This window comes from Nothoprocta perdicaria, unplaced genomic scaffold (assembly GCF_003342845.1).
Source record: "Nothoprocta perdicaria isolate Ctin4 unplaced genomic scaffold, notPer1 scaffold_9, whole genome shotgun sequence".
Taxonomy (NCBI): domain Eukaryota; kingdom Metazoa; phylum Chordata; class Aves; order Tinamiformes; family Tinamidae; genus Nothoprocta; species Nothoprocta perdicaria.
The window spans coordinates 2,983,542-3,000,222 of NW_020456198.1; the positions used below are offsets into that span (position 1 = coordinate 2,983,542).

Genomic DNA, 16,681 nt, shown 5'->3' on the forward strand with positions numbered 1-16,681 from the left:
GCAGCAGCACGGSAGCAGAGTCACGCAGCACCAAGTGTACAACCTGGCATTGCACCGGTGGAAAGAAATCAGTCAGGTTTGAGATCAGAAGTTTCGAGAATAATTAATAATCTTGAGTGTTAATTCTGAAACCACTTTAAAGGATTTTTTTTTTTTTTTTTGATGCCTTACCCACAGGGAAAAAAAAAAAACCTCTCCTTAGAAGCGCCTTACACTTTGGGTTTCTCACACTGAAAAACTAAAGTTACGTAACAATATATATAATATAGTTAGTTGGCTATATATTTTTGTAAGGCTGAAGAATTTTCTGTAATATATCTACCCTTCCTGCCTGAGGTTCCCTCTGCAGGGACAGGAACTACTTGCTCTTAGTTCACAAACAACTTTCAAATACATTAAAGGACTAAGCCTAAGCTATTCTCCTATCTTCTGCGCTTGTGTAATAGGCTGAAACAGGATCCAAAGCCACACTACTGTGTGTGGCTTTATTTCTTGGTGTAACAAAAGYCTAACCCTCAATGTTTTACCTTGAAAAAGCGCCAGTCTATAAATAATGCCTATTGATTCTTCCCGGAAAGATTTAGGGTCTAGCGCAGACAATATAGGCAGTGTCTGCACTGGCAGGTCTGTTTGCCATCAGGGACCCAAGAGAAAAGCTTTGCGCAGCGGCAGGGTCCAAAAGACCCTGGCTGTCACTGTGAAACACTTTGTGAGCAGGGATCCCGGAGACACGGCTGGCTGGGGAGGGCAGGAAAGCTGCTAAGCATTGCCAGGGCTCAGCACTTGGCGCTCGGCTGCCCAGGTTTGATGCTGTGTGTGAACATCATGTGCCTGGAGGTCTCAGGAACTCCTTGCCGGACAGGAGAAGCCTTTCTGGAGGTTGAGAGTTATCCATTCATCTCTGTAATCTAATGCCGGCAAGTCTGTCTCAAAGACCAGATAGTCTCTATGCAGACAGACTAGCAAGGGCAGATAGGAAAGAAGAGGGAAATGCCACTCCAGTGAATGATGACACTTCTGGCAATTGATGGTCACACTTTTGAGAAGGACTCAAATCATAAACTGTCTTTTAGATTTCATCATTTCATCTTCCAAGGTCAAAGCTCTTTCTCAGTCTGACCTCCAAACTTTTTTTTCTCGTTTTCTCATTTCTCTTCCTTCTCCCATTTCTCATAGGTACTATGCTTCCATGCACATCTTTTCACGAGCGCACAGGCCAACTCCAGAGGACRGAGCAGCCAAAAGGAACATTATGGCAGTTCAGCGGGGCAAGGGTGCTGTGCTGTGGCAAAGCCCTCCCGCTCYAGGACAACTTTGACTGCTGTTTACATTAGGTACCTTAGTGGTGTGTACACATTGTTTGCTGTGTATCACACAACACCACACACATTCATCAGGCAATCATAATGGCAATGAATCAAGGTATATAAATGCAACCCCAAGTGATTGTAAACTCACTCATGTGAATTCGATACACATCAGTGTATCGAAGGTTGCCCAGCAGTGATTTCTGACGTATTTTAGAATGAAGAGGACAGGCAGGAGTACTGAGCCTGATGATAAAACCCCAAGCCTTTTGCCACTCTCAGAGGCTGGTCTGCAACCTCTCTTCCCCTGGGTTGCCCTGTCAGTTGCTGATAATGTTTCCTATCTTGCATCCCTTATCTATAATTCATCTGGAGAATTAATTAAGGAGGAATTAAAAAAATTAATTAAGCAGGAACCAAACTGTTCACCTTGCTCAACCTTGCTTGGAAGAGCCAAAGGATCCTCAGTTGTGGGTCACAGCAGGGAAAACCCCCTACGTCCTGGCAGATCAAGAGCAGGATGCCCCAATTTTCATGAAGGAAGAAGGCAGAAATGGGGAATTTGTCGAAGATGCCGAGCCCCATTTCCACCACCTGGAGAAGCGGCACTTCCCGCTTCCCGGTGGTCCAGCCATGTTGCTGAGGTGGCTCAATCTCCGTGTGCTGCTGTTGAGGAGGCTGGTGGCGCCCCGCAGGCCTGGCCCCAAGCTGGCCCAATGCCACCATTTTGTGGCGCGAGCCTTGGTAAAACGGGTGAATTTGGTTTTGGACGACCATAGTCTGGTCCCAAACGGGTCCTGACAAGACATGACTTTAACTTAGCCGCAAAAGGCTCGTGCAGAGCGTCCCTGGCCAGAATCTGGGGGAGTTTTCAACTGTTTGGGGCACATTAAATTCGGAGCGTGGGCGGGAACGGGGTGTCAGGCGCTGGCCGCTCGCCCGGCGCGTCCCCTTTAAGAGCAGCCGCGCGGAGGCCTCCCGCGTTCACACCTGGAGTGGCAAAGGGGGGCGGGCCCTCGCGCCTCTGATTGACGGGGGGCCGCCTTCAACGGGGCGGCGGCGGCGGCGCAGCTTGGCCAATGCGAGGGGGCGCAGGCCGGCCCGCCAGCCAATCAGAGGGCGGCGCGGGGAGGGGGCGGCGCGGCAGCACGTTGCGATGTAGCCAACGTGGGGCTTGAGGCGAGCGGCGCTCGGCCGGAGCGGCGGCAGCAGCAGCGAGACCGGGCGGTCGCGGCGGCTCCGGGCTCCGCGGAGCACAAGGCGCCCGCCGCTCCCGCGCAGGGGGAACGATACGGATGCCGACGGGCGGCGTAGCGCGGCGCGGCGCTGCCGGGTAGCGCGGACCGCTGCGCCGGCCGCCCCCCCGTCCCTTCTCCCCGCATCCCGCCCCCCATCCCGCCGCCGACCCCGCTCCGGTGCCGGAGACAAAATGGCGGTGCCGCCGCGGGGCGGCGGGGGGTGCGCGCCCGCGGCGGCCGCACTGCTGCTGCTCGCGCTGCTGCGCTCGGGCTCCGCCGCCGTGAGCAGCCCGGCCCCGGCCGCTCCGAGCACGGGCCCCGCCGCCTGCCCCGCCGGCTGCGCCTGCGACGGCGAGCTGCTGGGCTGCGGCGCCCTCGCGCTGCCGCGGCTGCCCYGGGAGCTGCCCCGCTGGCCGCGACTCGTGTGAGTATTGGGGAGCGCTAAATCTAACTTCACCCCCGCCGCCTCTGGCTGGATTTTGTGTTTATTGGCCGTGACTTTCGCCTCATTCGGGCTGTTGCGAGCGCGGTGGCGGGCGCTGCGGCCGCCGAGGTGGCCGTGGGGCCGCCGGGCCGCGGGTTTGGGGTCTGCTGTGTCGGCACGGGCTTCTTTCCCCTCAAATACCCCYCTTTTGCGGCTTTTCCTCTCCCTCCTCTGCGCGGACACCGCGGGGTGTGTGAGGGGGGAAGGCATGGGAGCGGCTTGCGCCGTTAGTGATCTGCTCCAACATTTAAAAAAAAAAAAGGGGGGCAGATTTGGGTGGCTGAACTTGGGCTCCTTAATCCTTATTTGGACATCGGGATAAATGTCCTGGTTCTGCAACGTGGGGAGCGCCCCGGCGCCGCTGACAACCAGGCCCAAATATGGACCTGGCCGCTGGCTTTGGGGCTCGCAGCCCCACGGTGCGACCGGGGCCCCGCGAGCCCCGTCCCGGCCGCGCTGCTGCGGGCCGGCAGCGGAGGCAGGAGGCGGATTTGTGCTTTTGCTCGCCGTTCCCCGTGTTCCTCTCTCTTTTCTTGGAAGCTACCAGCCTGCCAAATACCGTCGAGTTGCACATGGTAAAGCTGAAGTTAGGGTGTAGAACCCGATGGGTAGTCAAGTTTGGTGGCTTTTTTACCGAGATAATATTTCGGAGTACTTAGCCATTTATATATAAGTATAAATATATAGGTGTGTACACAATCCTACACAAATCCTCAGCAAGTGCAGGACAGGGCAATAGTCCTTTCCTGTAAAGCGCGGTCGCTCCGTCCCTATTCCCGTAGTGTGGCTGCGAAACGCGGTGCTGTGACCCGGCCTGATAAGATCTGGAGTATGAAGTGAGACAAGTGAAGCACGGAGGAGTCGAGGGGGGAAGCGTGCCCTGCTTTGACAGCTCAATTCACTTGACGGGAACAGCGAGTGTTCGTACGCTCCTATAAGTGTCCTTAACGGTTAACTGACTTTCAGAAGGGAAGGAAAGAAGGAAATGAACTGTTGTCAGAAGAGACCCCTTAGCTGTTTGTAGTTATAGATTATTGAATCCATAAAACTCCTAGCTCTCATAGATATTCCGTGCCTCCGCCAGGAGAGAAGGGGGTCAGTGAAGAACTGTTGGAGATCATCCAGCCCCTTATTAATGGAGTTATTAGGGGTTTGTCAGGTTCTCTTGGTGTTACTTGCTTTTGGCTGCAGATTGCCTTGTTTTGCATGAAATTTTCAGGTGTGCTGCGTTACTGAGAGCAGCATTTGGCCCTTTATAGTCCAGTGCCCAACTCATCATGTTCACCTGTTGCTCTTTTGCACAGTACAGATCATTACCTTAGGTAATGATCATGTGAGGTTTTTAATCATCTCAGCATAACTCCAGAATCGCAGTGTTCATTTTAAAACAGCGCAGTGCGTTGTTGCTTAGGTAGGGAAATATATAAAATGATCAGTTTGAAGAAAGCTGTGCTTTTTCAGGAGTGCTGATACCCAGGAGTGCCTTATTCGTATGGAACTTTTTTTTTTGAGTGTCTTGAGTTTTGATTTAAATCTTATTAGTAATCACACACAAATCTACTGCTACAGACCTGTAGACTGTGATCTTTTAACCACTTTGACAAAGTCACTTTGTAAATTCTGCACGAGCCRAAGTATTAGCTGAAGTGGAAATTTGTGGTGACTTTTGTACCTGGTGATACAAAACTAATATTTCTTTCTCAATATGGAAAGCAGATATTTAAGCTATTTATAATGCTTTTGTTTTTAAAGTAATACAGCATCTAATCCTTTAAAAATTACTTTAGGTTTAGAGAAACAAACCCAAAATATCTGTTTTTTTCATAATTCATAGGCTTGTAAACTAATTTCTGATGCACTGGATTGTTAACTCATTTTCAGTAGTTATTTAGCGTGCTCTCTAAAAGTACTGTATGTTGAGGACACATTATTTTATCCCCGTGGATCACTTTTGCTTTGCACAAGCCTTTTCAAAGAAGCCAAAGGCAGAAGCTGAGCCGTGCAGGAGCCCCAGGCTGGGGACGCGGTTGCAGCGTGTGGGTCTGGGGAGCCCCCTACCAGGATTCCCAGGGGAGGCAGCCGGGCAGAGCTGGGTGTCCCACGTCTCCCATCCAAGGAGCCCGTGCCGGGATGATAAACCTGGGCATGTTGGTGGCTGAGTGAGGGAAGAGAAATCCTGTGCTCCCTGACTTATGGTGGCTTTAACTTCGTCAAAGTGCTTTTGAAAATCCCTCCCTAGCCATTTATCTTCTTTCTTTAATGAGGGCCGCGGTGCTGAAGCGGTGCTTGGAGTCGATTTTCAGTGTATTCCAGATAAAGCCTTTGTTTGAACTCCTGGAAATGTGGCTCTGCGCGCTGGGGAGAGTTCTGGGACTGACTTAATCAAGCTGTGTATTTTGTCAACAAGGCTATCAGTACTGAATAAAAGCATTAGAGTCTGTAGAAACTATTGTTATTTCTTGTTGGCAGCAAAGCTAGAGACTTTTTCTTTAAGCTTCCAGGAGGAAAAACTGATAAAGGAGGGGCYATGCACTGGAGTCCCTCACAGTTAATACAGCTTGGTGCAGATAGCTTGAGAAACAGCACCGAAATTCCCATCGGGAAGGGCCGCTCCGTGTCGGCCTACGGGCGGTTATGCAAGTGCAGGGCTTCCTGCTGGAGCAGCCCCAGCCCCGCAGCCACATAAAGCCCTCATGTGCAGGGCGTTGGGAAGATCCAGCTGCCCTGAGCAGTTCTGCTTTGCAGTGATCTGCTCTGAAACTGCTCGAGATACTTAATTTTTTGCTGTGTAACACAGTCTGAAGTCAGATTTGCACTAAAGAGTTGTCTGTGCTGATGCAAAACTTTCCCTCTTCCCAGGCTATTTTTTAAAAAAAGGTAGAGAGGTGAGATTTCTTTGCAGATAGCACATGCAAGATTATATTTTTTTCTCCTCCTTCCTTTTTAATGGTGGTTTAGTTATTTTAGGTGCAGATTTTAATAGTATGAAAGCTTTAAGGTTATAATAGTGCTGTGCAGCTGCATAGCTAATTCATTGCTGGCATCTGTAGGGATGAAAATGTGTTGTCTTAAACATACATATCCTTGTGTCCCAAATGACTAGGTGAAGCTTTTGGGATGTCAGGTGTCTGTCCTCAAAGGATTTACTGTTTGCTCTCTGCTGTGCTGGTTGCTGTGTCACAGGTGGCACTTCTCAGATATCCGCGTGTCTGCTGCTGGCTGAGGCTGGAGTTATTCCCATGAATTTAAGCGCAGCTACTCCTGACCTAGCCTGTGTTACACAAGGGAAGAACTTGGCTGGGTTTCACGGACTGGAGTAGAATAGCCCAGAACAATTAATTAGTCCTCAAAGCTGTATTTACTGTTGATGCTTTTTAATATGTTTTCGTTGTTGCTTGGGCATGAGTGCTAATTACTAATCAGAAGCCTGTGTTGTTTAAGGGGGTGTTTTCTTTAAGAACTGTTATTAAAGAGGAGAATTGTGAAGCMTTATAGTTGCAAAGCTAATAAAAGGAAGAAATGGTCTCAGTCCTGTGGAGAAGTGGGAACTGCATGGGCTGTGCATGGAGCCTTCTGCCTGAGTGTCAGGGTTTGCACACTGTACCCGGGATCAGGGAAGAGTCTTTGGAAGTGCCTGACAGATTTAAGAGTTGTTTCCAGGTCCCCGAGGAAGGCTGAGGGGGGTGGATACTTGGATAAGTTACCCTGAGGCAGCAGCTGGGAGTTTTTCCTGTTTTTCATGGTAAATGCTTGGTTAGACTCCTCTGCAGAGAGCTGACAGCTCTGGGTGCTGGTTCACAGTTTTAGACCGTCAAAGTGATTTGGAACTAGGAGTCTGGGATAAATTTCTCCCCTCCTTTCTCAGGTTTATGGACATGGAGGGGCTTTGTTGAAAGCAGTGAGACTAAAGGTCTCTGAGGGTTTATTGAACCAGGTGCCGCTGCTCTGTGCTCCTTCCTAAAGCAATTTCTTTGGCYGCTTGGTAGAGCAAAGTGGGACTCGCTAGGAAACTTGCTTTGCYGTTGCCCGTACGCACTGTACTCCATGGAGGTGCCCTGCGCTTGCTCTCAATCTCCGGAGTAACAAAACTCACACTCCTCTACAGATGCAAAGAGCTGGAAGAGCAGGCGGCAGGGGGAAATATCCTGCTGGCAGCCCATGGAGAGGGGAGTGTTGCTGGCAGTTCTTTCCCTGTGTGTCCCACTTCCAGTCCTGCTGAAATAATGGAACAAGGATTAAGTAACGATCGGCGCGGCACTGCCTGTGCCTAGCCCTGTACAGCTGCACCGCTGCTCTGCCCCGCCGTGCGTGCTGGCCTCTGGCTGCGCGTGAGGCTGCAGCGCTTGGACAGGCTGCTTCCACAGGATGTGGCCAAGGCCTGGTGCACGTGTAGGTGGCCTATTTCCCTCTCCTAATTCCATGGGAAGCGGCTTGAAACTCGAATGTTCTCTGCAGACAGCAGCTCCCTCCTGGGCGGCAACCTGTGGTCACAGCAAAGTGGGAGCCCTGAGCAGTGCTAGCCCAAGAGGAAGCCTCCTGGCATGGGCCTGGTGGGGTAGTTGAGACTGAGCAAAGCTTGCAGTGCGGGGCCTCTTCCAGGCTGCTGCCTGTGCACAAATACTTGCAAATAAATCCACCCTTCCTGTGAACATGTGTCTGGATTCTCTGACCTCCCTCAGCATGCCCTGGTATTTATTGGCTATTGCAGGAGAGCAGCAGTGAATGGCGAGGCCTTTGCAACCACTGTTTGATCTTTCCAGTCTTAATCCCTAAACTGAGCTACAAATGGTCTTAACTGTGATCATTCCGATTTGAATATTAGATGTGTGTGAGCTTGGTAATTAACTTGTGACAAAATATTGCTGATAAGAAGCCCTTTTACCTATTGGAGAAGTCTCTGGTGTAAAGTGAAGGTCTCTAGGACCCATTTAGCCTCGTCTACATGCTCCTCTGTCCTTTAGAGAAACTTCATGGCATTTAATCACTCTGAGGCTTTTCCTCTCCACAGTGACTGCAATTTGAAACGCAAGGGTCCCATACAAAAGGAGCAAGTGCTCAATGGCCTGTGTTAATATTCAGTACCACTTACAAAGGGTGCAGCTTGAAAAGGGGAGAATGGATGGTCTTGGGAGCTGGGGGAGGAGAAATGGCAAAGGGAGAATTCCCAGGGCAGGGAACAAGCATCTCAGTGGGCATGTGGAAAAAAAAAAGAACACACCATCAATTGTTCTGTAGGAGAAACAACTATTATGTATAGATGAAGATTAATTTTTTTTTGCTGTGCTGGTGCATGCTGCTTTTGCACCTCTGTGGATTTGAGACTTGAAGGTGACTGAGCCTTTTGGGAGATKGTGTTTAAGGGGTAAAGGATGAATGAGCAAACCTTGATGCTGGTTACTTTTCCCTCCCAAGCTCTCTGGTATCAAGAGGCTAAAGATAATAAATCAATATGTTTTTAATTCTAGGCGCTTCTTCAGCAAAGCACTTCACATGTGGTGCTGGCTTGAGCAGGGGTTTGATCTTGCTTCCCTTGCTTAAAGCTAAGTTAGTGCTAGACTCCTGTAGCTGTCAATGGGATTTAAGCCCATGCAGGAGCACTGCTGAAATGAGGCTTTAGTCAGTATGAGCCTGAGTTGGCCAAAATTGCAGTACAAGGAAATCCTGTAAAGCTTGGAAGGTTGCTCCTGAGCTTGCGACTCTAGCAGCGTGTGCTGAAAACACCCAAAAATGACTTAATACTTGGGCAGTTCCCCATGTGCCAGTTGTAGAAATACCTCCCTGTCTCTGTGCATACACCTAATTTTATTTATAAGAATAAATCTGTGCTGAAGCCAGATGAATGCCCTGGCTACCTGCACAGCTATAGTGGAAGATTTTGTGCATGGAGCTTACGTTATCTTTCCTTCCATCCAGCCTGGACCTGTGGCCAGCTGGCTTGGCCTCCCAATGGGTCTCAGCCCCACGTGTGTTTTCAGTTTTCCTTGGCTGTTTGCAGCCCCTCCAGGTTCTGCAGGGCAGGTGTGAAATGCTGAGGGCTGTGAGGCTCTAGTTGTGCCCCAAATGCCCAAGCAGGACATTTACTTGGCTCCTGGTTGCTTTAATCCCTTGATAGGGACAGACACTGTCCTCAAGTCTGGATGGCTGCAAAATAGGCCAAGGGCTCTTCAGTAGCTAGCTGTGATTGGGACGTGTGTATTGCCCCTGGCTTGCGTGTTAACCGCACCCAGAAACTCTCAATTAGGGGCTGCAGGGCTTTTAATTGATCTTGTTGGCTGCCCCGGGAGACACCTTGGATTGAGTTAGCTCAGCTCATCAGCTTTTAACATAATCATTTTGTGCTACTAACCCAATCACTCGGTGCTAACCCAATCAGTGTTTTGCAGTGTGGAGTTAGATTGAATTGTGTAGATGAAGGGAGTAGAGATAATTCTGGCTAATGCTGCTGGGAAGGCCCAGCCTGCAGCAAATCCAGGCTCCAGGTTCATCAGCTCCTGAGCAGCAGGACTCAGCAGGTGCTTTGCACCTCTTTGGGGGTTAGGGGGATGACTTAGCACAGGGCACATTGAGTGCATTGGAACCACAGTGAGGACCACTGCGAGTTAATGTAGTCCCTGAGCTGTGATTTCATCCAGGGAACTGGCCAAGGCAGCTGGGAGATGTGGCTTTAGAAGTGGCCTTGTTTTCTTTTCTTTCCAGAAGTGCACACTGTCCTTCTAATCACAGAAAGGTCACCAAAATGAAGCAACCAAATAAACAGCTGGAGAAAATAAGATTGCCTGTGATCTTGTAGAACTCGAGCGTGCTTGGGAGGAGGCAATGGTCTGTGCAGGCTATGCGACTCCAGCCCCGTTGGAGTCATTACAGGGTTGCAGGGGGCTAGASCCCTTCACCCACATGTGAACTGTTGCTGCAGCCCCCTGGGCTCCTCATTGCCCAAACCAGCAGTGAGGTGGCCCTGGGCAGCTCTCCTTCCCCAGAGAGCTCCCGACCTGCAGCTCTGTGGTCAGGACCATCCTTGCTCCCTGCATGTGAAGCCATTGGAGGTTTTGGTGGAGGCTGAATATAGGGTCAGACTGAGAAAGAGCGATGCCCGGGACAAGCTGGGGAGTCTCGGCTCCCTCTCGCAGCTGCCCTCAGGTTCCTGGTTTTTATAGAGTGCTGCTCAAATGGAGGAATGGTGTGAGGCTACAGGGAGAAACAAAGGGCAAATAAACCCTCCTTCTCACTTTTCCGTATGTTCARCTATTAAACAGTGTCCCACTAAGTTTTTTTTCTCCTTTTCCCTGCAGTGCAGGAGGGCCTGAGTCAAGGACCATAATGTCATTGTGCCAGCACAGAGCACAAAATACGTATTATTATTGTAGCTGAGTCATCCATTAATAGTTAACCAAATCCTGCACTACCGTTTGGGTCCTTCAACCCCAGCCTCTTCCAGCTTCAGAGCAGGACCACAACATATGTAATATGTTATGCTCCTTCATTATATTTTCAGCACGCTGTCTCTCCAGCCACAACTGTGTAATTTTGGAGCAGTCCAGAAGCATGCCCTGCTATTTTGGGGCACCTCTCAAGATCTGATGATGTGTCGCATCTAATTCCAGAAGTGTGGATCAGTTCCGTGTGCTTAAATTTTCAGGTTGAGTAAGAAACAGAGGACAGGTTTCTTAAGAGGCAAATAGCTACAGTTTATTAATATTACCTCCCTTGGTCATTCAAGGAGTCAATATTTTTCTGGAGTCCCATCATCTTGCAGTGCTGTGTTTGTTGCAGTGTGTATTTTGTTGAATAGCTTTACATGGTTTTCAGCAGGAAGAATATCAGGGAGGTCCCCTAGTGAACAGCTTTGTGGCACTGCAGAGTTTATGAAGCATAGACCCCAGTGTCCTGCATGAGCTGCCTTTAAAAACATGCACTAGCTGGCTAAAACTGTGGAGTTTTGGAGCTATAGTTTTGTGTCTRTCATGATTTTTTTGAGTTGATAGTCTGGCTATCACTGTTTGCAATGAGATAATTTACTTGAATGTTTTTATCTTTTTTGGGGGGTGCATTTGGGGCTATCAAATCAAGTTTGAAAACTGTCAGAGAAGTARTCTCAAGTGCATTTAAGTGCTTACTTTTCAATAAAAGTGACTATTTTTAGATTAATCCTTTCAGGTTAGGAAACAGACTTTGTATTCAGTGGAAATTTGGACATGAAATCTTGAAATAAGACACTTCTCCGTACTCCTATCTCCTCCAGCTGGCATGGTTTTGCTCACCAGGGAAAGACTTGAAGCCCCCTCAGGTGCCTGAAGGAAAATGAGATTTTAAAATGAACATTTTAAAATGCTAAGGGAGGGCTGTGTGGCTGGATCAGAGGGACACGGATGGAGCCCATCCCAGTCACCTACGGCCTGGGCTTTTGTGGTGGGCACCAGCCAAGGTGGGAAGCTGCTGCTGTTCTGCACTGTCTGAACTCATCTGTCCTGCAGAGTTTGCTATCCACGCTCCTAATAATCCTCTTTCCAAATACCCCTGCAAGTTTGAAACACGTTTGGCCTGGCCAGTGTGGAGTAGGCTGTTTTATAACCATACTTAAAGTCTGTTTTAGCGTGCCGTATGCCAACATAAACAGAGGTTTTCTGCGTTATCTATCATCTAGAAAATAGTTCTGCAAAGTTAGGGCTGGCCAAGCGGGTGGTGTTTGCAGCAGGTTTGGGAGAGCTCAGCTCATTTAGGTTGGTCTCCAACAGAGACAGGTTTCTAAAGCAGAACTGTGCTCTCTCTTGGTTATTGCATTTGGCACCAGTGCCTAAAGCTGCGTGTGCCCACAACTTGGAAAAAAAATCCAGATTTAGTCTACAGGCTTCTGGGGTTCTTTTTCCTGGTCTCATTCTTYGACATGACCATGTCTGCTGGGCAGTGCTTGCTGCAGAGCTTGTGRAGAACATCCCCACAGGAGGAAGGTGGCCTGTGGGTGTGTGTGTCCCCCTTGTGCCATCAGGAGCCCCCGCAGGTCACAGTTGCTGTTCTGCAAATTCTGTCGAGGGTAATAAAATTGATATTGTAGGAAACAGCCTGGCTGGAGGCCCTGTGAAAAATCACCCCCTAAATGTGTTCCAGTTGTCCAAACATTGCTCTCCTCTCTCCTAGTCGCTCCTGCAGCGTGCCTGTGCAAGCAGAGGAAAACAGGGGGAAAAGTGGCTTTAGGGGGCATGCCCCACTGGTGCCTCAGGAACACAGAATCCACGGACTGGCGTTTGCTTTGTTTGCCGTGGAGTGGTGAGGCCTGGAGCTGGCCTGGCCTTGTCCCTTTGCTGCCTGTGGCCTGGCTATGCCTGTGAGCCAGGACACTGGCGAGCTCCYGTTGTCCGTGCTAGGCCCAACGAACCTCGGTCTCCTCCTGAACCAGGGGGCAGGGGTGGATCAGCACTTGTATTTCATTTGTTTTGGCAAAATGTGGAGGTTAGTCCCCTTTTAGAAGATTTCAAAATGAAACATCATATGGTTTGTTTAAATGTGTGTCATAACTTTCCTTTTGCCCTCTGCAAAGCATATTTTTCTGGTGTTCCTCTCTATTCAGTCTGTAAACAACTCTTTTTTTTCTTCCTCTTTCCACTGGCCCCCTTTTTCGTAAATCAAACAAGTGAATATAAGTCTTCCAAGTAACAAATCTTTGGCTTTTAATCACCTTTGGATTGTTCCTGAAGTATGGCACATGTACAGTGCATTGAAGCAGGAAATCATGTATATTTTTAGACCTCTGATTTGCAAGCATGTGTGATCTTTGTGCTCTTTCCATCTGTCTTATTCTTGCAACCCCCTTTTGCTGTTCATCTTCCTTCCCACTTTCCATTTACATTTTCATTGTTGTGGAGAAAATCAGTTCGGCACCATCCCAAAACCACTGAGATCAATGAATTTAAAGGTWTGGGTGACTCTGTGTTTGTAAGAGTGACTGAATGACCTCTCCTTGTTACAGTAGGTTAGTAAATAGGTTAATGAAGGTAATAAAACTGCACTCAGGCAGACTTGGACTCTGCTGTGCGAGCAGGAGGTGAAAACTTCTTGTTCAAGAGAAGGTCTGCAGAGCTGAGGCTTCACCTCTGGTTTCTTAGCACTTTAATCTTGAGTATTTAAACTTTGTAGTTTAACGAGAAGCTGGTGGTCTTTTTCGTCTGGAGTCTCATGCATGGGACTACTTTCAGCTCCTAATGTCTTAGAAGTGTCTGCCTATTTCTGGGGCTTAGTCTGCAATGAAGCAGCTTGGTGAGTTGGATCTGTTCCAGGAGCTCTGAGTTCATCCTTACCTAACTTACTAAGATGTGTACTTGTCAAAGGAGATGAATCCAAAGACAAAAACAAACAAAATATAGATCTGACATWTGGCTTATGCTATAGATTTAAAGCAGGAACTGCTTTTGCCTCTTCGTGGTTTAACAGTCACTTTGAGGCAAGTATTAATTTTTTTAGCTGGTTTTCCTGAAAAAAACAGTCTGAATGTAGGTACATATGTGTCCTYCTCACCCCCACTGCTCTTGAAACTGGCCTGACGCTTCAACTGAATTTGATGAGAGGGTTGGAAAGTTTCAAATTTTCCCTTTTTCTTATACAACAAGCTTGGGGGGGGGGAAGGGAGCAACTGTGTCTGTATCCCCACAGAGGAAAAGGAAGCAGTAGGAGATTAACCCTTCTTGGCCATCAAAGAATCCCTGCGGGATCAGAGCAGCGCTGTTAAACCTGCCTGAAGGAGAGGCTTCGGCCAGGGCTCAGCGTGGCAGACAGTGGAGATGCCACTGTGAGATGCAGCTCCAAGTGCTGCCTCTGCTYCTGTTTGAAAGGAAGTGTTTGGAGGGGCTTTGTGGCCACCCCACCATGGTGCTGGGGGAGTTTAATAGCAGTAGGAGCTACAGGACTGGGTGCTGAGACACCCTCTCTTCTCCATGTCTAAAATGGGGCTGCTGGGGCTTCCTGATGGGTTGTGGCGCTGGAAGAAAGGAGAGTTTTGGCCTGAAGCAGCAAGTCCTTGTGATCGTCACGGCTACAGCTGGGAACAGTTTTCAGTGCCTCTGTGCTCTCCTCTTGGAGAAGAGGCTCCGGGAAGAAGAGGCCTTGGTGCCTCTGAGCCTGACAGCTGTTGAGCAATYGGCTGCAGATGGAGAGCCAAGGCCCTGGATGTCCCTCCCTGCCCTGTGTCCGTGCTCCTTCCTCGCTCCTCGGCTTTGCTGTGGCAACGGATGCCCAGAGGCCCCAAGGCYGCTTGTGCATGCGTGAGCTTTGGAGACATCCAGGGAGCAGAGCCACGTCTCCTGGCACGCTCGGGAAAGCCAAATAGTAGCCGAGCTCTTTACTGCAGTGTTTCCCTTTCCCAGTTTCTAGCACTTGTCTCAAGTACTAGCACTTTGTGGTCTGCTCAACGAGAGCCCCACGGGCTGCGCTTCAGCTGATGGGGATGCCGGGCACGTATCCCATGTGTCTCCCCAAGGCTTGCTCCAGCTGCCTGGATTTTATTATTTGCGCCATGCAGGTTTTAAATTTTCTTTTCCAAAGCCTCCCCTGCACATGTGTGTGCCCAGTCCTCCCCCTTGCAGGTGACAGTCCCTCRTGCATCTGCCGTGCTGGTGTGTGACAGCTCCCATCTGGCTGCGGTTGCTGCTCTTTACTTTGCTTGGGTCTCCCTCCAGCTCTGAGTACTGGAGCCAGCTCGAAGCAGAGGTCTGAAGCAGCCCATGCGCGAGCGGTGGCACCAGCATGAGGCTTGCTTGGGAACAGGCTGTGTGTGATCAAGCCAYTTAGGACTTGTTATACATTTAAAAAAAGTCTAAATAACAGAAACACACCTTTTTGGAGGAAGAGGGCCAGGGGAGATGGCAGATGAGCGTTTTTGGGTCTGTGCACTAATTAAACCCCAAGTCTGTGGATTTGAGAGAGGCATAGTTCAAATAAGGGGAATTCATCAGAGGCGTCAGACTTGCACATTTGGAAACAAAATGTGGAAGTTTCCCTGTCTAACAATTTCCAATTACTTCCTCTATGGTTTCCTGAATAATTCTGGCTGCTGGCTGTAAAGCAACCTGCCTTGCAGTCACAGGCTGCCTCCCTTCTTGGATCTCTGTTTTGGCCATCGTTTTCACAGCCCACAGAGAACATGGGTTGCTGCTTTCTCTGCTTGGGCTTCCGTTTCTCAGCGTCAACAGAAGAAAAGTGCGTGCCCTCGGAGTGCTGCTTTGCTGCTGCTGTGTGGTGGGCAGTAAAACAGCCGTCCCTGGGCGGTCGGGACCGAGCTGCGCACGGGCTGAAAGTGCCTTGCAGTGTTGGGTGAAGGTTGTGGTCTGTCACAGCTGGAGCTCCTGACGGTGTTCCTGGATATGGTGCGTTTTCATCTTGCAAATGTAGAATTCCTTCCCGCGTGCTTGTTTGAAGGCTCCCGAGCTGCCATATCTGGATCCCCTGAGGGCAAAGACCAAGGACAAGGCAGAAGTGAGGGCAAAGGGGCTGTCGCCTCTGTGAGGTCCCTGTTGTCCTCCTTTCTTTACAACCCACTTTCAGTGGTTCTTTGTACTTTCTGAAAATTGGGATTGTGGCTGTGTTTGCATCTGCCTCGACAGGAGCAGCATCTAGATGTTACTGACTTTGCTGATGCTGTCAAGCCAGACCTGGAGCAATTCAATACATTAAAGTTGCTGCACCGAAGCAGTTGGTATGATTTTGGGGCAGGGTGGGGAGGAACATGCTGTCGGAGAAAGCCTGTTTTTTGCGTAATTCTTCCCAGGAAGGCCCTTGGTTGTTGATTATGCCCTGGGATTATTTTCCAAAGAGCTCTGCAAGCAGAATCCAAAGCACAACTTGCCCCTCAGTGCTTATAAACTGGGAAGTGTTTGGAGGTGGGTGGATCCTTCCTGAGGAGAGCTCTTTCAGAACACTATCTCCTCTGCGTTTTGAAGGCCAAGAAAACCTCAGTAGAAAGTCTGTTCTGTTTATTCATTTCTAACTCCACCCTACTTTGAGGGGAGCATATGGAGGCCACCAGTTTTGGTAGGCACAGAAACCTTCCTGCTATGGCCTCACTTCCCCATTGGAAGTTTATATTCTGGGTGATATTTGAAATCCAGCTGTCTGAGCAAAACAACAAATCCCACACTTCCTTCGAAGTTTAGACTCTTGCATTTTTCATCTTGGGCAGACTCAAGTTTTGTGCAGCGTTGAAGGGAACGGCTTGGTTTCCCGTTGCCCACATGTTAGCATTCCTGAATAAAACAGCCTCAAGATTTGTGGAGCAGATTCTTGAAATTCTGAGCATGCTTGGAGCCAGAAGATGCTTCCAGAAACTGCCTGGCCTAACAGGAGGAGTTGGTAGGACTTGGACACACCTCGGAGAAAATAAGGCATTTTTATCCCTTTTGAAATGAATGTCATTCCTACCCAAACCACTGTCCTTGAGTCTTGGGAGCTGTTGTGCTTGGATACCTTTCTGCTGTTTAGCCACAACTGTTTTTTGAACAAAGAAAAGACATTTGAGTTAAATGAAGTTTATTCCCCCTGCTTTTATACTGATTTTCTGGGTGATCCTGTCTAGGTTACTTAAAGGTGCATCTGGATTCAGGTACCTAAAGATGACCTGGTGCTTGAACCCTGCTGACACCTMCTCTGAACAGTCCTGCGCAGGGAGCTTT

General features: G+C 49.2%; 1 protein-coding gene across 1 annotated transcript in view; it reads left to right on the top strand.

The window, feature by feature from the left end:
* Positions 1 to 2,602: 2,602 nt before the first annotated feature.
* LRIG1 (leucine rich repeats and immunoglobulin like domains 1) overlaps positions 2,603 to 16,681 on the top strand; it is a gene marked incomplete at its 3' end in the record, with an annotated part of 75,609 nt that continues 61,530 nt past the window's right edge. Inside the window, exons 1-2 of the mRNA XM_026052604.1 lie at positions 2,603 to 2,640; positions 2,835 to 2,969. Coding sequence (XP_025908389.1) covers positions 2,603 to 2,640; positions 2,835 to 2,969 — 173 coding nt within the window. The remainder of the gene's footprint in view (positions 2,641 to 2,834; positions 2,970 to 16,681) is intronic.